This window comes from Pogona vitticeps, chromosome 2 (assembly GCF_051106095.1).
Source record: "Pogona vitticeps strain Pit_001003342236 chromosome 2, PviZW2.1, whole genome shotgun sequence".
Taxonomy (NCBI): domain Eukaryota; kingdom Metazoa; phylum Chordata; class Lepidosauria; order Squamata; family Agamidae; genus Pogona; species Pogona vitticeps.
The window spans coordinates 159,656,309-159,679,177 of NC_135784.1; the positions used below are offsets into that span (position 1 = coordinate 159,656,309).

The window sequence follows — 22,869 nt, forward strand, 5'->3', positions numbered from 1 at the left end:
TTTGAACTTTTGTTTGGGAGAAGGGTGAAAGGTCCACTAGATTTAATCAAACAAAATTGGGAACAGATCACCCAGGATGACCCACAAGATGTTGTGACATATATAGACTCTTTAATAAATGACCTAAAGAGAAACCTAGAGCTAGCAGCAGAGAACCTGCAAGCTCAGAAGGTTAGACAGAAAACCTGGTATGACCAGAAAGCCAGGGAGAGGCACTTTAACCCAGGGGAGGATGTGCTTTGGCCTAGGCCCTGCAAAGAGAACAAACTGCAGCTGGGTAGCCCAGAAATAAAATACTTGGGTCACATAGTAGGGGGAGGAGTGATAAAACCCCTAGAGGCCAAGATAGAAGCCGTTCGTGATTGGCCCAGACCCAACACCAAGAAAAAAGTCAAATCATTTCTTGGGTTGGTGGGCTACTACAGAAAGTTCATCCCGAGGTTTAGCGAGATAGCGACTCCGCTGACCGATCTGACGCGGAAGAAGGCTGATGACCGCATCCCGTGGACCAGCGACTGTGAGGAGGCGTTCCAGAGGTTGAAGGAGGCGCTCGTCCATTATCCAGTGCTGCGTGCTCCAGACTTCGACCGGGAGTTCATCATCTACACCGATGCGTCTAACAGCGGGGTAGGAGCAGTTCTTTGCCAGGAGGATGAAAATGGTGACCAGCATCCAGTGTCCTACCTGAGTAGGAAACTCCAGAAAGGTGAGAGACATTTGGCAACCGTGGAAAAGGAGTGCCTGGCCATAGTATACGCGATTCAGAAGGCCAAGCCTTACATCTGGGGAAGACATTTTGTTCTGTGCACTGACCACTCACCACTGCAGTGGTTAAAGACAATGAAAACCCATAATAGTAAACTTATGAGGTGGGCTTTAAACCTGCAAGATTATGACTTTGAAGTGAAGGTGGTCAGAGGGTCAATGAACTGTGTTGCTGACGCCTTGTCAAGAAGACCCGAAGAGTGAAGACGGCGAAGAAACTATGGACTATGTATAGTTTGTTGACCAAAAGTTAAATGTACTTGTTTATTATACATGCTTGGTTTGTATTAATAAAGGTAACTTAATGTATTGTAAATATGAATGTTTAAATGCCTAATTGATATCTTTAACCTAGAGTGTAAGTATGGTATTGTGTTATAATGTAAAACTGTTTGTGTATTTTGATCCTGGTTGTTTTTTTGGAGAAAAGCACTTTAGCTTTTCCCCTGCAAAACAACTTATAAAGAGGGGAGGTGTTACATACAGCACTGACGGTACCTGTCTGTCATGGGTTTGGAGGGAAAGTTCCATCCTATGGGGAGTGGAAGGCGGGACATCAGGGGGAGGAGCTGTGCTGTATATATACTTGGAGCTTGTGTGGGGAGTTGAAGAGTGGGAGTCTGTGTGTCAGACTGAGTACAACTGTGTGTCAGTTAGTACCTACCTGATAGGTTCAGGTTTCTTTATAGGTAGCCAGAACTGATAGGTTCAGGGTCTGTGCTTTACTTTAAAGGGTTCTGTGTGAACCAATCTGATGTATGTATGATTGAGACTAAGCCACGTTACAGTATCTTCTTTACCTGATCATTTTATTTTCCCTGTTTGTTATTTAAATAAACCTTGTTCTTTTGTTTGTTAAAAATCCATTCCTGGTCTGTGTGACTTCTTATAGGGAATGGTTGGTGGCAGCATATTTATAGTGTGGCATACTCCAGTAGGTCTGGGGTTGTCACACTGACACTCCAGTGATTTTAGGTAGCAGGGATGGGAAAGATCCTAGAAAGTTATTTCCAGGTGGAGTTGACAGGAATGGTCCAAATGAACCAGTGTCTGTCTTGGAATAAAGTGACTAGAAGCACTAATAACACTTGCGGTGCTAAGGATGGCACGAAGAATTATAGGCCCCAGTTGAATGCACCACGGTACTGAATTTATAGTATGTTTGAAATTACAAGAACACCCAGCCATTCTGGAAATTAGCACACTTTTTTCTTTTGCTGTGAATATTTGTTGATGGTTCTCATAGTTTTCAATGGAACTCCATTCAGCAGAGAGAAGGACAGTTGCTGCGTCATGTTTTTGACTAAAATTATTTCCAATTCAGTCTTTCTGTATAGATTATATTAAGAGACAGACTGCCAACTCCCCTTCTTTTGGTCTTAGTAGAAAGTGCAGAGTTACTGATTCTCAGAAAGATCTGAATGGTTTCCAGTTCCTGGTGTCATGTTCAGAGGAGTAGGCTCCATTCTCTTTCTTTACCTTTTCTCTTTTAACACTTAAAAATGGTTTTATCATCTTACTGAAAGAAGTTGATTCTTCCCAGTAAGATTGTGAAGTGTCTTATGAACTGGAGAAAGTGAGAGAGAAGCAGGGGAGGTCCAAGGCCTTGGAGAGCTTGATGGCAGCATCTCAGTTATTCTGGTACTTAATCACTGGGAGCTGTCTGGATAGCCTGGTTATCATGGTCATTAAAGGGGGGGGGGTGCTTTTTGAAAAGGAAGAGTGAGGAGGAAGAATTTGCCACAACACAGAGGCTGAGAAAGAACAAGAACGGTCCTGAGACTTGAATTAAGGAACTAAGGAATGCCTACAAACTAAAAATGTGTATGGCCTCACCAGTTTGTCAAGCTCTCGTTCTGTTCAGATGGGCAAAGGAAAGCATTTCCTACTTTAAGAGTCCTGATGGGGAACAATGCCTTTTGCACCATACTGGGGCTGTGACTATTCATCCATTCATCACTCTGGGCCCTAAGAGCAGTGAGAGCACCAGGAAAAGAGTGGTTTATTTGTAGGCTTATGTGAGAACTGTTACTGCTTGCGGACCCTGTGTGCGGTTGCGTGTGTGTATATATTTGTACTTGTAATCTAACTAACTACCCTTGATTTTAATCCAGCTGGAGGTGTTCCCAACTAGTTAGGACAACTCAGGTATAAGCCATAAAGGGAATTGCCCAGGTGCTGCGGTATGGGGCTCCCAGTTGGGAAATATGCGCCCCTTAACACAGAGCTGATGAGTACCAGGCAGAAAATGTAATGGCTGTATCTGGGGAGAGAGAAATCCTCCTTAAATGGATGCATGATTGGGTGGCTCATTCAGTGCAGCCTTTAGAGATGTTGGCTGGAATTTGTGAGTCAAGAGATGTGAGGACTTCAGTTTAACTTTTTCAAACCCAGATTTAATGGCTTAGATTAATGGTAGCATGATACCTTGAAAGAAATCAACCTCCAGCCTGTTCCTGCAGTGGTGGCACAATGAAAAAAAATAAAGCTTAGGTGGACACCTCCACTTAAACCTTTCAGTTCTAACAAGCCCTGATACAGTATTAGTATGCCATTGCAGGCCATATTGACATATTTAATTGATCACTAAAGCAAAAAAGCAAAGTGTGCTGCTTATACACCACCCCATAGCGCTTCAAGCACTCTCTGGGCGGTTTACAAGTTAATTATGCAAGCTACACATTGCCCTCCCCCCAAGCAAGCTGGGTACTCATTTTACCGACCTCGGAAGGATAGAAGGCTGAGTCAACCTTGAGCCGGCTACCTGGGATTTGAACCCCAGGTTGTAAGCACAGTTTTGGCTGCAGTACAGTGGTTTAACCACTGCGCCACGAGGCTCAAATACTGTCAAATACTGTAATATGTGAGTATCTAACACAAAAACATTAGGGAATGTTCTAGATATACTGGGAGATTATTTGGATCCCTTTATGAATATTAAATGTTCCTGTACATATCCTGCAAAGTCTATGATGCTGAGAGGCATGGTATATCTGACTTTTTAGACAGCAAACATGCCCACAAGTTCTGGAGTCTGCTACATAAAGTTGAAGGTACAGCAGTATCATTCAAATGGGGAATACATATAACCTATTGAAAGACTAAATGAAAACCACCTGTGCACCTTGTTCCCTACAAGTGAGTAAATAAAAATGGTGGTAAGGTAAAGGTTCCCCTTGACATTTAGTCCAGTCGTGTCTGACTCTAGGGTGTGGTGCTCATTCCTCTTTCCAAGACACAGAAGACAGTTTCCTTGGTCACGTAGCCGGCACGACTAGACACAGAACACCGTTACCTTCCCACCGTTGTGGTACCTGTTTATCTACTTGCATTTTTACATGCTTTTGAACTGCTGGTTACCAAAAATAATGGTAACTATCACTTAAAATATAATCTTCCTTAGAAAACAAATGGCCAAAGAGACTGATTATGATTTAAAGAAAGATCATCTGGACCTTAGGAAAATCAGCAACTCAGATGTCTTTCTCTTGAACTGTAGCTTTAGACATATCTTTCTCTGAAAAGCTTGTTAAACGAAATCTCTGTAGTTTCACTATAAGGAATACAGCTACTGATTTCCTGGGGAGGAAGACTATCGTAAAAGACTAGAACATCTAACTGGATTAAAACTTAAATGGGTGCAGGTGGAAATTCTTGAAATAGTCCCAGTAAAAGGAAATAAAGGAGAGACGGTTTGGAGGTTTTACTCTAATGTATTATGTGCCCATATTTGTAGCTGTCTAAATAACCAAGAATTCAGTTTTGCGTGAGGTAGCCATCCCTGACTTTAAAGTTCTAGATCTACTTCCCGCGTTGTTTCGACGCTATGTGCGAAGATGGAGTGTCCTCTCCAGAGCATGAAGCCTGGGTAAAATAATGTGGAGGATAGGCTGTTACCCAGGCAGCAAATCCCCCCTCTCCACATCACTGAAATAGTCCAGTGGAAAGGCAAGAGCCAATACGATTGGTTCCAACGACGTCGCAGGAGTTGCCAGAACGACATGAACTGCCTCCGGGACTCTGGCTCCAGATTTTGCCTCAAGTTTAACTCCTGAAGCCTTTTCCATCGGTGGATATAGCCACAAGGCAGTGGAGGTTTGAAATCACAATTTTCCTTCTCCTAGATGGGCTGCCTTCCAAAGCTGATGAGCCCCACCTACCCGGTGGGGTAATATTAATCCCTAAATATTTAATAATATTTCCCAGTTTTCCTTCAAATATTATTTTCATTCTTTTCTTCTCATCCAAGTGATTTCACAACAAGCATTCTGACTTTCCCCAATTTATTTTTAATAAAGTTCTAGATCAGAGAGACAGATAATGACAGTAGGAGGAAATGTCATGCCACTTTCTAACCATAAGTTGTACATTCCCACCAAGAAGTACTATGATAGTTCATTTCCCGGGCTCCACTCAGAATACAGGGGGAAAGGAGCATGTTCTCCATTTGCAACCATCCCTCAAAACACTCTGGGTAACCCGCTGTGTGATCCCACAAATAAATCCCAAATTCAGAGCATTAATGCTAGAGTAATATCAAGGATTAGAACCCATCCAGTTGGCAACAAGTCCCTCTGCAGCTGTAGACCTCAGCAAACATCTGTCCAGCCAAGTTGGAACCACTAAACAGTTGATTAAACCTGATTCTGATTGGTGTTTGGGCAACGGATACATTTATTTGGCAGCCACTTCTGAGAACTGACTATTGGTGGGCAAGAAACAAAGTCAGCCTCTAAATCTATCCTGGAATATTGAAAAATAAAATTATACTTTACTCAGTACCATTCAGACATTTGGTATACTTTGACTTTAAGGAACCTGGCTCTTTCAGCTTGCAGAGATTTAGGATGTGGGAACCTTTTGTCCAGAAAATTTCTTCTATAGGATGTGGTAACAGAGGTTTGACTATCCTGATCTCAACCATTTTAAGGGTGGACAGAATAGAGATGGGTGGCTTAAGTTCTAGTTACTGGTAGGTTTTGACTATCCAAGGTTGTGAACCTGCCCCTTTGTGTATTAACATTAATCTCTCACCAGGACCAACTGGTCTTCTGTGATACTCTGTTTACTGAGTATCCTAACCACCTTTTCTTAATTTGTTTCAAGGCTTAAAGGCAACAATGGGCAACAATTATTGAATGATGGAAAATGCCCTAGGCCTTAAGCTTGGGTGAGATGCAAGCACCCTTCATATTTCCCAAGATAACATCATCAACAAGTATGTCCAATTCTTTTTTTCACCTAGTTTATAAATTCCAGCTCCTGCATCTTAATGATTCTATTTGAATAAGTCTTAAGGTTACTGTATGTATTTAATTGATAAGAAACCCAATGTGGTTGACTGCATTCTTCAGTCACTCTCTGTATTCCTCTGTGTTCAGTCTTTAGTAATTGATGATAGACCTGAAAGCAATCATTTCTCTCTCAGAGCAATCCTAACATTTCAAGAAATAGAATTTGGTGTTTTAACGGACAGTAAAATGCCAGACCATTTTCTGGGAAAGCAATAGCTTTAATGGTCCATGATAATGGGTGTCAGTATAAGGCAGATGCTGGGAATGGATCAGCTTCAAGAGCTATGACATGCTGTTGATGGGACTCAGAATATCTATCAGACATAACAGGACATAATACTTCAATTTAGGCTTTATTGACTACTAACCAGATAGGCAAAATCCCTGGTGCCCCATGGTCCTGGTTTGATAGGGATTGCAAGTTCAGAAAAAAAAGAGTTGAGCAAATTAACAAGACAGGTGAAAAGTATGCATACTAATGAAACTATTGATGAAGCTAGTAAATCTATTATCTTTGAGGGACTAACAGGTTTTTACAGAGGGTAGATTAACCATAGAGAATTAGTAAATTTAGTTAGTTAATTTACTAAGAGCCCAAATAAGTTTATATTTGTAGCCTTCATAGCCTTCTCATCAGCTTTTGATCTGGTAGACTAACAGTGTTCATTGCACAAATTGGTCAAAATAAATATTGATAGAAGACTCCTGTGGCTTACTCGGGATTTAAATAATTAAAGACCCGTTGTCAGTACCCTGGTTTTGGGCAGACTGATTGACTGCAGGTGTTCTTGAGAATACCGATAGTCCGGACCCATGTCAGTTGGGGTTTGGGCCATGCCATGGTACTGAGACAGTTTTGCTTGCTGCGCTCAATGACCTGTTAAGGGAGGCTGACCAGGGAAGTTGGTGGTTCTCCCAGATCTCTCAGTGACTTTTGATACTGTTGATTATGATATCCTTCTGGATAGGCTATCAAGTCTAAGGAATTGAGACTTAATTTTGCACTGTCTCTGGTCCTTTCTCAGTGGTCATATCCAGATGGTGCTGCTTGGGGATGCTGTCTAGAATCAATGGGTTCTGCATTATGGAGTCTCACAGGAGTAGATCATCTCCCCAATATATATATGAGGTGAGCCCATTGGATGAGGCCATCTGGAGATTTGGAGTTTGCTTTCATCAATATGCTGATAGCATACAGCTCTGAATCCTCTGTATTTCCTTTACATCTTCAGCAGTGGAAGCTGTACAGACCCTGGAGTATGTCCTGGTATCAATAATGGACTGGATGAGGGCTAACAGACTGAAGCTGAATCGTGACAATACAGAGATCTTACTGTTGGGAGGTCACTTGACTAATTAGGTGGTATTCTGCCAGGTCTGGACACTGTCCCTAAAGGACCAGGTGTGCAACTTGGGTGTCCTTCTGGACCAAGCTTTCTATATGGAAAAGCAAATGTTTGTAAACTCTCGCAGATTGCACAGTTGTGGCCCTATGTGGACAAGAAATCCCTAACTACACTAATTCATATGTTGGTAATCTTGAAGATTGATTAATGCAACACTCTCTATATTGGGCTGCTCTTGAAGGTGGTATGGAAATTACAGCAGGTCCAACCTGCAGCGGCCAAGTTGTTTTTCAGAAGCTTTGGAATATGATCACATCTTCCCCATCTTAGCCTGCCTGCATTGGCTCCCTGCATGCTTCTGTGCCAAATTCAACTTGCTAAAATTGACTTATAAGGCCCTTAATGGTTGATACCTGTTGGAGCAGCTCTCCCTAAGATCTACTACCTGCACCACCCACTCCTCACATGTTTCATTGTTGTGGGTGTTCACCCTGAGGTAGGTCTGGAGAACTGCAACTAGACCCTTCTCAGTGGTGGACGCAACATTCTGGAACATTCCTATCTGTGGAGGTAGGCCAGCCCCCCCCCCCCCCGGTTAACATTTAGAAAGCTTGTTAAAACAGAATTCTTTAGAGACACCTTTAAGAATATCCTCCCCGGTGGTAGCTCTTTTGACCTATAATGTTTAAACCTGTAACTCCATTTGGCTGTTGCCAGTGAGGTTTTTCCTTTTTCTAATTTGATGTATTCGTTCTTTATTTACTCCGTGGTTGGGGGCAGAGAGTTCTTGTATTTGGTTGTGAATCACCCTGAGTAGTGGTTTTCCACTAGATGGGCACTGTACAAATAAAAGAAACAAACAACACAGCAGCTACATCAAAATAAAATACACTGCAGATGAGAATCGGCTTACAAAAGCTGCTTATCACAACAAATTTGTGCCTGGTGGGTGGTGAAACAAGGCACCTTTTCTGTTCGATCTTTATATTAATGACCCAATCCATGGCAGAGCGTCCTTTTCCTCTCCAGCTATTCGCAAATACAATATCTCAGTTTTTCTTAATGCTGATTATTTTGTTTTGCTGTCCATGAATAAAATTAGTCTTAAAAGAATGTTAACCAGATTTGGCCAGCTCTATAAAGAAGGACATTTAAAGCAAAGCAAAGCAAAGCAAAGCGTGCTTTAAGAGTCCATTACTCAAAAACTAAGATTAAGGTATTTGGGCAGAGAGCCCCTAAGTATAATCGGACATTAGATTGCATGTCCTTGAATGGATGCATGCATTTAAATATTAGTGGGATGTGGTGGCGCAGTGGGATGTGGTGGCGCTGCGGGCTAAACCACAGAAGCCTGTGCTGCAGGGTCAGAAGACCAGCAGTCGTAAGATCAAATCCATGTGACGGAGTGAGCGCCCATCCCTTGTCCCAGCTCCCGCCAACTTAGTGGTTCGAAAGCATGCAAATGCAAGTAGATAAATAGGGACCACCTCGGTGGGAAGGTAACAGCATTCCGTGTCTAAGTCGCACTGGCCATGTGACCACGGAAGATTGTCTTCGGACAAACGCTGGTTCTATGGCTTGGAAACGGGGATGAGCATCGCCGTTGCTGGACAAAAATTGTCAAGGGGAAACTTTACCTTTACCTTTACAGTTTGCAGAGAAACTTTCTTGGGAGCAACACATAAATGCCACCACTTTATTAAGCTATTAACAATGACAAAAATTCTGTGAAAAGAATAACAACATATTTTCACAGTAGGTTACAACACTTCCTGGATATAATAATTCATTAGTATATACAACAGTGGTGTAGGAATGGCAGTGTTTTTCAACACAATGATGAATTTATTGTGTACCATACACTTCATTATGCTCTGAATTGGCTTCTCCAAACCGAGTGGTTGCCAAACATTTCGGATTTGCATCCCCCCCCCCCTTTGAGCTGCAGCAGCGCTGGTGTAGCAGGAAGAGCAGCAAGGGCCACAGAGCGATCCAGTGCACACTTTGGGAACTTCTGTTCTAACCTAAACAGGCTATGTTTTAACAAGGCACAGAAGCCTATCTCCCTGTAGCACTAGCAGTTGGTAGTTTTATGCTGCTTCCAGTCTCACCTCAACTCTGCGCATTTTGTTGTCTTTTTCAAAACTGATTTTAGTGCTTAGGTTTTCTGCTGGAACCTGTATTCTTAATTCTGAGTGTCCTTCCACTCTGGCTTCTTTTCTCTATTGCTCACTCAGTGCCTTCATGGGGCAAAAATATGGGGAGAGTCAAGTCCAATCTGGAGGTTCTGCAGAATAAATTCGCAAGGTGGAGACTGGATTTTCTTCCAGAAACTCATTCAGCTCATCTTAGGGCTGAGGTGGGCCTTCCATCAATACCTGCCAGTATTGATTTTGTCTGTCTTGTAAGGATGTGTCATTGGAGACTAAGACCAAGATCATCCATACTGTTGAATTTCCAGTCACCATGCATGGGTGTGAAAGTTAAGAAAGCTGTCAGGGGAAAAAAATGCTATGTTTGAAATGTGGTGCTGGAGGAAAGCTTTGCAGATACCCTGCATTACCAGAAAGACAAACAAGTGGGTCCTATATCAAATCAAGCCTGAACTATCTCTGGGGGCAAAAATTGTGAAACTGAGGCTGTCCTACTTTGGGCATATAATGAGAAGATACAATTCTCTGGAAATGACAATAATACTTGGAAAGGTAGATGGCAACAGGAAATGAGGCAGATCAAATACAAGATGGACTGACTCCCTAAAGGAGACACAGGTTAAGTCTTCAAGAGCTGAGCACGGTGGCAGAGGACAGGACAGTTTGGAGAGTGCTTATTCATAGGGTTGTCATGAGTCAGAGGTGACTTGATGGCACATAACAATCTTAGATGCTTGCATAGACTAAACAGTTTGGAGAACCATTCCCTTACTAACTATTACTGATTGGCGCAATTGCAGATTGGAGGATGGGTGCAGAGATTTTGTGATGAGTTAAAGGTCTGTGGTATCTTATTTACAGGTAGGTTTTTGATTTCTCTTGAGATGGCAGATTTGGCTGAGGTGGCCAATTTCATACATTCAACGTGTACTTCTTTCTTTGTCCTTATAACCAGAAAGCAGACTGCTCTGTGGTTACCAAAGGCAGGGATAAGAATGGTCTTCATCACATCATTGCTATTTCATGTGTGTTCAATTGCATCCCTTTTTCATTCAGGATTTTTGGGAGATATTCCTTTAAACTATAGATATAGTTCCTCTTTCAATCATGGTTGCTATGGCTTATTCATCACCTGGTCCTTTTGGTGATAAGCTTCTCTGAACAGTACTTGGCTAGGCTCTTCTGATGACTGAGAAACAATTCACCTTGGTGACCATACTCAAAAGCTTTATCAGCTGTGTAGAATGTACCAAAGCTTAAGCTCCAGTGGCATAGCCTTCAGATTGCCATCATGCATAACAAGGCGTCAGGATTTGACATTGTGGAAAGAAGACTTTATAATTTTCAAAAAGCATAGTGCTTAAAAGTGATTTGTAAGGCATTCTGAGGGCTACCTTTCCATTTTACATGTAGCCAACATATACAACTCCAGCTACATGTGTAAAAATACTCCTATAATTCCATCTCTCCACCCCAGCAGCAACAGGACCTGATGATGTGACCTCTTGATTCCCAGGGAGACTGTACAGGTGAAAACATTACTGCCTCTGGGGAGCCATTTTGCCTGTCAGAATCCAATAGCTTATTATCTCAATAATAAAAACAAACAGAATGGGGTCAACCTTCTGACTATTTTGCCATGGCATCCAGCAAGAGTGTGAATTCTGAACTTGACCAGTTTCTCTCTTATCACTAGTTAGATGTGGGATGTGTGTATCAGTTCAATTGATTCCTCCTAGTGCGTGGTTTCCTGTGCCAAAGCTGGTGCAGCTACATTTGAATGTGCAGGGTAAATCACTACTTTAACAAGTGGCTGCTATTCCCTTCATCCTGCATCTGTATAAAGGTAAAATTCTTGCAAATGGCTCAGTTGACACAAATGTTTTCCCTTCACCATCAAAGAGAGAGACCATCTTCACCAAGCTTGAAAATATCATGTAGAAATATATATCTAAATGTTTTAAATATATATGTTATCAGTTTGCTCCAAGTCTAAAATGAACCAACAGATTTGTTCTGAGCATTTGTTTGTTACAACAGCTTTTCTTCATGCTGTGCCATCTCCAGTATGTGTCAGACTACAAATCATATTGGTCCCACCCAACATGTTAGGACCCATTCCACAACAGAGGATTCAGGATGTACCAAAGCAAAACGGCGAACTGTAATACAATGTATTGGCTACAATGTAAAGCAGTGAGTACACAGCTTGTATAACAGTGTAAATGTGCTGTCCCCTGAAAATAACACAACACACAGCCATTAATGTCTAAACTGCTGGCAACAAAAGTGAGTACACCCCTAAGTGACAATGTCCAAATTGGGCACAAAATATCAATATTTTGTGTGGCCACCATTATTTTCCAGCACTTCCTTAACCCTCTTGGGCATAGAGTTCAACAGAGCTTCTCAGGTTGCCACTGGAGTCCTCCTCCATTCCTCCATGACGACATCACAGAGCTGGTGGATGTTAGAGACCTTGCGCACCTCCACCTTCTGTTTCAGGATGTCCCACAGATGCTCAATAGGGTTTAGGTCTGGAAACATGCTTGGCCAGTCCATCACCTTTACCCTCAGCTTCTTTAGCAAGGCAGTGGTCATTTTGGAGGTGTGTTTGGGGTCGTTATGTTGGAATACTGCCCTGTGACCCAGTCTCCAAAGGGAGGGGATCATGCTCTGCTTCAATATGTCACAGTACATGTTGTCATTCATGGTTTCCTCATTGAACTGTAGCTCCCCAGTGCTGGCAGCACTCATGCAGCCCCAGACCATGACACTCTCACCACCATGCTTCACTGTAGGCACGATACACTTGTCTTTGTACTCCTCACCTGGTTGCCCCTACACACGCTTGACACCATCTGAACCAAAGAAGTTTATCTTGGTCTCATCAGACAACAGGACATGGTTCCAGAAATCCATGTCCTTCGTCTGCTTGTCTGCAGCAAACTGTATATGGGCTTTCTTGTGCACAATCCTGGAGACTAATTTGATGCAGTGTGCGGCATATGATCTTGACCGCCCCCCACTCTTTCAACCTGTGTAGCAATGCTGGCAGCACCCATACATCTATTTCCTAAAGCCATCCTCCGGATATGACGCTGAGCACAGGCACTCAGCTTCTTCAGTCAAGCATGGTAGGCCTGTTCTGAGTGGAACCTGTCCTGTTAAACCACTATGGTCTTGGTCACTGGGCTGCAGCTGAGTTTCAGGGATTTGGCAATCTTCTTATAGCCTAGGCCATTTTTATGTAGAGCAACAATTCATTTTTTCAGATCCTCAAATAGTTAATTACCATGAGGTGCCATGTGGAACTTCCAGTGACCAGTCTGAGAGGGTGACAGTGATAACACCTGCTTCCCCTTCACACGTGAGACTTGTGACACTAACAGTTCTCATGAGACCAGGGAGGGAAAATGGCTACTTAGGCCCAGTTTGGACATTGCCACTTAGGGGTGTACTCACTTTTGTTGACAGCGGTTTAGACATTAATGGCTGTGTGTTGCATTATTTTGAGGGGACAGCACATTTACACTGTTATACAAGCTGTATACTTACTGTATAGGCCCTCCACTGCCTTGTGGCTATATCCACTTATGGAAAGGGCTTCAGGAGATAACCTCGAGGCAAAATCTGGAGCCGGAGTCCCGGAGGCATTTTCTTTCATTCTGCCAACTCCTGCGACGTTGCTGGAACCAGTTGTATTGGCTCTTGCCTTTCCACTGGACCATTTCAGCGATGTGGAGAGGGGGGAGATTTGCTGCTTGGGTAACAGCCTATCCTCCATACTATTTTACCCAGGCTTCGTGCTCTGGAGAGGACACTCCAGCTTCGCATGCAGCGTCGAAACAACACGGGAAGTAGCAGTTACCGGTTATAAGTCTCTGCTCAATTGGCGTAGAGCAGGACGCCAGGGGCTACTTCTGACGGTGGGAGAGGTCATTGCACCTCACTAGGTAGATACCGCCCGCCTTAAGCTGGGCAGCCCCCAGTCAGTAAGGTGCTACCTCGCCACGGTCTGTTAACCTCACGGGGTGCGTGGGGTTTAAGGTGAAACCCGACAAGCAGATCGACAACCGTGCACCATGCAACAATCATAAGAAAACTTCTGCCCTAAAGCTGGGCACCTGGAATGTACGGACAATGACCCCTGGCTTTCCTGACTACGGCTTTCCTAACGACCTGCAAGAAATAGACGATGTGCGCAAGACAGCTGTCATTGACATGGAACTGAGTAGACTGCAGATGGACATTGTTGCCCTGCAAGAGACAAGACTGCCAGACTCGGGATCTGTCAAAGAAAAAAAACTTCTCATTCTTCTGGCAGGGAAAATCATCGAATGAGACCAGGGAATATGGTGTTGGCTTTGCAGTCAGAAACACTCTCCTGAGATGCATTGTTCCACCCACTGTGGGGAGTGAAAGAATCCTGTCTCTGCAGCTCCACTCATCAGCAGGACCAGTAACCCTCATTAGTGCATACGCACCAACACTGTCATCCACTACAGAAGTGAAAGACAAATTCTACGACGATCTGGCAGCTACTATCAAAAAAGTCCCTGAAAGAGAGTCACTGTTCATTCTTGGAGACTTTAATGCTAGAGTTGGTGCTGATCACAATTCTTGGCCCACTTGTCTAGGCCGTTTTGGCATTGGAAAGATGAACGAAAATGGCCAACGCTTACTGGAGTTTTGCTGTTACTATGGTCTCTGTGTCAGCAACACATTCTTTAATACGAAGCTGCAACACAGAGTTTCCTGGAGACATCCAAGATCCAAGCATTGGCATGAGCTCGATTTGATCCTCACTAGACGTTCTAGCCTTCCTAGTGTTACGATCACACGCAGCTACCAGAGTGCTGATTGCGATACTGATCACTCCCTGGTGTGTAGTAGAGTAAAACTGCGAACAAAGAAATTGTATCACATGAAAAAGGAAGGAAGACCACGTATTGACATCAACAAGACTCGCGATCAAAGAAAAGTGAAGGAATTTGCCCAAGCACTCGAGGAAACCCTTCCAGGTCCAGCTAATGTAAATGCACCTGAACGATGGGAACACTTCAAGAACACTGTCTACAACACCGCCTTGTCCACCTTCGGCAAGAAGACCAGAAAGATGGCTGACTGGTTCGAAGCCCATTCGGAGGAGTTAACGCCAGCCATTGAGGATAAGAGAAGAGCTCTAGCAGCATACAAAGCCTGTCCTAGCGAGTACAACCTGCAAGCTCTTCGAGCCGCTCGTAGCCAAGTCCAACAGGCTGCCAGGAGATGCTCCAATGACTATTGGCTTCAGCTCTGCTCTCAGATACAGATAGCAGCGGACACAGGTAACATCAAAGGAATGTATGATGGTATCAAGCAGGCCTTAGGTCCATTACAGAAGAAATCTGCTCCCTTGAAGTCTGCTACAGGTGTGATCATCCAGGACCGAGCACAGCAGATGGAACGCTGGGTGCAGCACTACTCCGAGCTATATTCCAGAAAGAATGTAGTAACCGAAGAAGCATTAAACAACATTGAGTGCCTGCCTGTCTTGGAAGAGCTGGACAGCGAACCAACCCTAGCAGAAATAAATGCGGCCTTGGATTCCCTCACCTCTGGCAAGGCACCTGGAAGGGACAACATCCCTGTTGAAGTGCTGAAATGCGGTAAGGAGATCATCATCACCGAACTGTATGAAATCTTTTGTCTCTGCTGGAGGGAAGGTGGAGTACCACAGGACATGAAGGATGCAAAATTGTCACATTGTACAAGAACAAAGGTGACAGGGGTGACTGCAATAACTACCGTGGTATCTCTCTTCTTAGCGTTGTAGGGAAGCTGCTTGCCCGTGTTGTGCTGAAGAGGCTCCAGGTGCTTGCAGACAGAGTCTATCCGGAATCACAGTGTGGATTTCGAGCAAATAGATCCACCACTGACATGGTATTCTCCCTCCGACAGTTGCAGGAGAAATGCAGGGAACAACAACAGCCACTCTTAGTGGCCTTCGTAGACCTTACAAAAGCATTTGACTTGGTTAGCAGGGATGGCCTTTTCAAAATACTTCCCAAGATTGGATGTCCACCTCGTCTCCTTAACATCATCAGGTCCTTCCACGATGGAATGAAAGGCACTGTAGTTTTTGATGGCTCAACATCAGATCCCTTTGACATCCGAAGCGGAGTGAAACAGGGCTGTGTCCTCGCACCAACACTTTTTGGGATCTTTTTTGCTGTCATGCTGAAGCATGCCTTTGGAACTGCAACAGAAGGTGTCTATCTCGGGACTAGATCAGATGGAAAGCTCTTTAATCTCTCTAGATTGAGAGCGAAGACCAAAGTCCAACTGAAATGCATGCGGGACTTCCTCTTTGCAGACGATGCAGCCATTGTTGCCCACTCTGCTGAAGACCTCCAACAACTCATGAATCGTTTCAGCAAGGCCTGCCAAGACTTTGGACTAACAATCAGCCTGAAGAAAACACAAGTCATGGGCCAGGGTGTGGACTCACCTCCCTCTATTACCATCTCCACACAAGAATTGGAGGTTGTTCATGACTTTGTGTACCTTGGCTCAACCATCTCTGACACCCTCTCTCTAGATGTCGAGCTGGATAAACGCATTGGGAAAGCAGCCACCATGTTCTCTAGACTCACAAAGAGAGTATGGCTCAATAAGAAACTGACAACACATACCAAGATCCAGGTCTATAGAGCCTGTGTCCTGAGCACACTCCTGTACTGCAGCGAGTCCTGGACCCTTTGTGCCCGGCAGGAGAGGAAGCTGAACACCTTCCATATGCGTTGCCTACGACGGATTTTTGGTATCACCTGGCAGGACAGAGTTCCAAATAGAGTAGTCCTAGAACGAGCTGGAATTTTCAGCATGCATACATTACTGAAACAGCGACGTCTACGCTGGCTTGGGCACGTTGTGAGAATGGCTGATGGTCGGATTCCAAAGGATCTCCTATATGGAGAATTAGTGCAGGGAAATCGCCCCAGAGGGAGACCACAGCTGCGATACAAGGATATCTGCAAGCGGGATCTGAAGGCCTTAGGAATAGACCTCAACAGATGGGAAACTCTGACATCTGATCGTTCAGCCTGGAGGCAGGCAGTACATCACGGCCTCTCCCAATTTGAAGAGACCCTTGTCCAGCAGGCTGAGGCAAAGAGGAAGTCACAAAGGAAGCAAAACCAGGGAGCTGGACAGGGGACAGATTGGATTTGTCTTCAGTGTGGAAGAGATTGTAACTCTCGAATTGGCCTCCTCAGCCACACTAGACGCTGTTCCAAGTCCTCCATACAGAGCACGCTACCATAGTCTTTCGAGACTGAAGGATGCCTACTACTTACTGTTTTACATTGTAGCCAATACATTGTATTATAACTGCGTGAAAGTGTATCTGTGATATGTGCAGTGGAGCAAATCAACATTCTACAAGGCAATTCTAAAATGAGGACAGCCCAAACAAAAATTTATGACATTGAAATTGGGCTTCAGATCAACAACAAATTTGGCATAGTTGTAGCAAACAGTATTCTCTTGTTCTGGGCCAATTTGGGGAAGTTAAGATAAATGGAAGTTTAGACTGAGTTATGACTTTTCTTAAAAAATAAAACTATTTTATCGTTCCCTTCAGAAACAGGTGCTTTAAAAACAATCCCACATTTAAAATAGATCACATAAATTGAAAATAGCAATCTTACTTATCTTGAAAGAAAGTTTATTGGCCACAGCTGCTTCTTTTTAATTTGGAAAGAATTCAGGCTGCAGTGGTTGAAATACTGATCCTCAAAAAAGGCCTTCCAATGGGAAAAACTTTGTTGTAACACTGAGCATGCATTGCACAGACTTACTAGCAAGAGCTTTGTGAAATGATACACTGTATAGATTTGTGGGCAGGGATGAAGGGAGATATTTGGAGAGCTGCAGAACAACTAAAGATCACAGAAACAAAGTTAAAAGACAAGTATTCTTTAAAAATAACAATAAAAACCCAAAGCCACCAGATTTTGCTTTAAGGTGAGTAGTGGGGTGACACTCCTCTAGAAGGGAGGACATTTTGCCATGTATCTTCAGAAAATTAGCAGTTTTTAAAGGCATATTTAAAGTATTTTCCCTTACCGTGGAAAAACAGATAGCAGTTGTATTTTGTATTAGCACTTTCAGTTAACATCCTCTCAGGATTTCTAAGACCAAACACTCTCCTCACGTACATTTTCAAAAAGGAAATCTGAGGCAAACTGAACTTTTGACTGTTAATCAACACCCAGTTAGCTGACTCTTAGCTAACTTTTTAACTCCTTCCTGGCCAAACAGGCTTGTGGGATTCATGCTTACATAAAGGGATTCTGTGTCTGGTTGCAAAAATGCAGACAAAACGGAGTATTAAAACATTACAAAAATACTGTACAGATGTTAAAATGTTTTTTTAAAATATATGTATTATTATTATTATTATTATTATTATTATTATTATTATTATTATTATTATTATTATTATTATTATTATTATTATTATTATTATTATTATTATTATTATTATTATTATTATTATTATTATTATTATTACAGAACAAATATTCAGAAGCTCACTTGTTTTAAGCTGTAAAATTACTGTTTTTTACTTTAGGGCTAGGAATAGCCTTACTTGATGTTAGCAGAGTTTTGGTGCCTATATACTGTCATAACCTCCAGTTTGTAGTTGGTACATGAACAATTCCACCCATCTTATCACTATACATTTGCTTGGTAATTTAAAAAAACTGGGGCCAAGATCTTTGTAAAGGTGCATGTAGTATGTTTGAAGGGCCACCATTAGCAAAATGTCCATTTGTGTCTGTCTCTTTCCATTCTGTGGCTGCAAGCAAGCTGTCCACACTTCCCACTTCTTGCTGCCCCATAGACTGCTGTTATATTTCACAAAATCTTATTAGGGGCCTCCTTTGTTTTTTTTCTTTTATTTTAGTTTCCTCCCCCACGGTTGGCAAGCCCTACAAATGTAACTACTGTGGTCGTAGCTACAAGCAGCAAAGCACGTTGGAAGAGCACAAGGAACGTTGTCACAACTACCTGCAGAGTCTTAACACTGAACCCCAGTCGCTGGCTGGCCAGCAAGGTAAATCTGTTCTCAGGGTCGACCAAATAAGCCTGAGGAAAGTGTCCTTGGCTTTTTAGTATGTTTACAGTAGATTTAGAGTGGATACTACAGTCCAAATTGGCTACTGTAATACACTGGTTAGCATCAGGAGCCAAGGGTAACCTTGCTAGTTTTGTTGGGTGAAATTTTTAGCCCCAACAAACAAGGTAATTATCAGCACCACTTGCTGCCTTCACAGACTGATTCAGCCCATAGAAAGGATGGGGCAGGACTACTCTAGCCAGCTGAAAATAAAAAGCCATGTTGATTTGCTTGCCAGGTGACGAGATGCGAGACTTGGAGATGGTGCCGGACTCCATGCTTCACTCCTCCGCCGACCGGCCAACCTTCATTGACCGACTGGCAAACAGCATCACCAAACGAAAACGCTCCACACCTCAGAAATTTGTGGGTAAGCAGTTTCCTCTGGTTTCCTAGTTGGGAGCTATAGACAGTGGCTATGCATCGTGTTTTCCCCACTGATAGCTGTTCTGTTATGAATCGCCTTGAGTATTCCTCTGTGTGTAGTCAGTCAGATCTTGGATTCCCACCCCAACTCCTTTTAACATTTCTTTGCCTGCTGAATCCTAAAACCATAGTTGGAAGGAGTTCTTCTCAATTAGCAACATGATGACCGCTACTTCTATAGTGGAATTCAGTTCCATTTTTTTTTACTATAGGACAGTTGCTACTAAAACAATTTGGCTTTTATGACTGTCTGAGAACAAGATTAGAATGTAGTAAGCACACTCAAAATGATCTCGCCCACACACCTGCATTCTATTACAGGACAACACATTGGTAGGTGCAGAATGGAATCAGAAAAACCCAAGTGTGAAAGTCAGTAGTGTGGAAGCTCAACAAATACGCCATCCATCCATCCATCCATCCATCCACCCACCCACCCATCCATCCATCCATCCATCCATCCATCCATCCCTCCCTCCCTCCCTCCCTCCCCATAGGGGACTCAAAGTAGCTCACATTTAAAACCATGCAATAATAATAAGTTTAAAAGACCATCGAAAATTATATATTGAAAAACAATTGCAGTCATAGCCAAAAATATTGGCACCCTTGCATTTCTGTCAGAAAATGCAACCATTCTCTTAGAAAATTGTTGCAGTAGCAAATGTTTTGGTACTCACATGTTCATTTCTTTGGTTTGCATTAGAACAACACACCAAAAAAAAGTCAAATCTGATACAGTCCCACACAGAAACCCAAAAATGCACTGGCCAAAATTATTGGCACCCTGTCTAAATTGTAAGAAATAATTGCTTTTCGAGCATGTGATGCTCCTTTGATTTGTATTTAGACACACCTGTCACAAGTAAGAGATGTGGGCAATATAGTAATCACACTTGCAACCAATTAAGATGGAGAAAAGTTGACTCAGCCTTTGTGATGTGTGTGACACTGAGCATGGAGAAAAGAATGAAGTGTAAAGAGTTGTCTGTGGATTTGAGACAAAAAATTGTTGAAAAAAATCGACAATCTCAAGGCTACAAGTCTATCTCCAGAGATCTTAATTTTCCTGTATCCACTGTGCACAATATCATCAAGAGGTTTACAGCCCATGGTGCTATAGCTAACCTCCCTGGACATGGGCAGAAGAGCAAAATTACTGAAAAATTACAACAAAGGGTTGTTCGAATGGTGGATACAGAATCAGATGAACTTCCCAACAAATTCAAGCTGATCTGCAAACAAAGGGTACAAGAGTGTCAGCTCGCACTATCCATCACCATCTGAATGAAAAGGGACGCTATGGAAGGAGGCCTAGGAGGACACCACTGGTGACACAAAGACATAAAAAAGCAGGACTGGAGTATGCCAAAACTTATGTAACAAAACCACAATCCTTCTGGGAGAACATACTGTGGACGGATGAGACAAAAGTAGAGTTTTTTGTAAAGGATATCATGGCACTGTTTACAGAAAAAGAAATGAGGCATTCAAGGAAAAGAACACAGTCCCTTCAGTCAAACATGGTGGAGGTTCAAAGATGTTTGGGGGTTGCTTTGCTGCTTCTGGCACTGGATGCCTTGACTGTGTGAATGGTATCGTGAAATCTGATGATTACCAAAGAATTTTGGGGCACAGTGTCAGAAAGTTTCATCTCCACCAGAGGTCATGGGTCTTCCAGCAGAACAATGACTCAAAACACACTTCACAAAGCACTCAGAAATGGTTACAAACAAAGCACTGGAGAGTTCTGAAATGGTCAGCAGTGAGTCCAGATCTGAATCCCATATAAAACCTGTGGAGAGATCTCAAAACAGCAGTTGGGAGAAGGTATCCTTCAAATCTGAAGGCCCTGGAGCAGTTTTGCAAAAGAAGAGTGGTCCAGAATTCCAGTAGAAAGGTGTAAGAAACTCATTCATGGTTACAAGAAGCGACTGATTTCAGTTATTTTTTCCAAAAGGGGTGCTACCAAATATTAAGTTAAGGGTGCCAATATTTTTGGCCATGACTATAAACATTGGTTCTGATTAAAAACAATGTGGAAAATATTTTAAAATATCTGAAGTTCAAAAATTGAGCATTTGCTAAACTCCCATTTATTCCTTAAAAGTGTGTCTTTAAAAGAAAGGCTTTGTCTGATGACAGAAGGACCAGAGGGAGGGGACCAGTCTGGTTTCTCAGGGCAGTGTGTCCCAATGCCTGGGAGCAGCCACTAAAAAGGCTTTCTCTTGTGTGCCCCCCCCCCCAAATGAACTTGAGGTGGTGGAACCAAAAGAAGGGCCTTCCCAGAATATCTTTAAACCCCAGTGGGCTCATACGGGGTGATATGATCCTTCAAATAGCCTGAACCCAAGCTAAGCTGTATAGGGCTTTATAGGGAATAGCCAGCAGGTGTTCTAAGGTTGAATTGACCCTGGAAACTGACTGGCAGGCAATGAGGCTATTGTAGTGTGGGAGTTATATATCCCCTGTAACCAGCACCAGTCAGAGTCTAGCTGCCGTATTTTGAACAAGGTGAAGTTTCTGAACACTCTTCAAAGACAGCCTCATGTTGAGTGTGTTGCAGTAATGCACACACTAAGCAACTAAGGCATGCATAACTGTGGCCACATCAGACTTCTCAAGCAATGGCACAGCTGGGTGTACCAGCTTTAACGGTGCAAAGACATTTCTGGCCAACACTGAAACGTGTGCATCCAAGCTCAGGGTTGAGTCCAGGAGCACACCCAAGCTGTGAATCTGACTTTTCAGGAGGAGTGTAACCCCACCCAATACAGTCTGGATCCCTGTCCCTGATTTGCCTCATGACTGACCAGGGGCACCTCTGTCTCATCTGGATAAAGTTTCAATTTGCTAGCCCTCCAGTCCATTACTGACAACAGGCACTGGTCTAGGTGCAGAACGTCTTCCTTGGAATGAGATGGGAAGGACAGATAAAGTTGTTTGTCATCAGCATACTGATGGCACTGAATCCTAAAACTCCAGACAACCTCATGTAGATACTGAATGGGAAACAGGACTGAGCCCCGTTTGACCAGTAGCTATGGTGTCAAACAGGATTCCTCCAACGCTACCCTCTGAGTCCAGAAAGGAATGAAACCACTGTAAGACACCACCTCCAAGACCCATCCCAATAAAGTGTCCCAGAAGGATATCATGGTTGATGGTATCAAAAGCTGCTGAGAGGTCCATCAGAAACAACAGGGACTGTCTCCACTTGTCCAGTTCCAGGTGTAGGTCATCCACCAAGATGACCAAAGCCATCTCTATTTCATAACCAGGCCTAGATAATCTGCATCATTCAGGAACTTCTGGAGCTGGGATGCGACCACACATTCCAAAACCTTGCCTGAAAATGGAATATTGGATACTGGCCAATAATCATCCAATAGAGTTGCATTCAAGCAGAGCTTTTTTAAACAAAGTTCTTACTGCCGCCTCCTTTAGATATGCTGGCACCCTGCCTTGTTGCAAGGAGATATTCACCACTCCATTAACCCACTCAGCCAGTCCCAATTTGGCTGCTTTTATAAGCCAGGAAGGGCAAGGGTCCAGCACACATATGGTGGTTTTCCCTTCTCCAAAGAGCCTGTCCACATCCTCTGACTGCACCAACTGAAATGTATCCATTATAACAAGAGAAGCAGGGGCCAAAGTGACATCAACAGGAGCTGTGTCAACTACAGCAGTGGTCCCCAATCTTGGGCCTCCAGATG

General features: G+C 43.2%; 1 protein-coding gene across 4 annotated transcripts in view; it reads left to right on the plus strand.

The window, feature by feature from the left end:
* The window catches only part of IKZF4 (IKAROS family zinc finger 4), a 102,284-nt gene that overhangs the window by 72,042 nt on the left and 7,373 nt on the right, over window positions 1-22,869 (plus strand). For all 4 annotated transcript variants that reach the window (XM_020782749.3, XM_020782740.3, XM_072990985.2 and 1 more), the window contains 2 exons: window positions 18,515-18,664; window positions 18,966-19,097. In XM_020782749.3, the coding sequence (XP_020638408.1) occupies window positions 18,515-18,664; window positions 18,966-19,097 (282 nt within the window). The remainder of the gene's footprint in view (window positions 1-18,514; window positions 18,665-18,965; window positions 19,098-22,869) is intronic.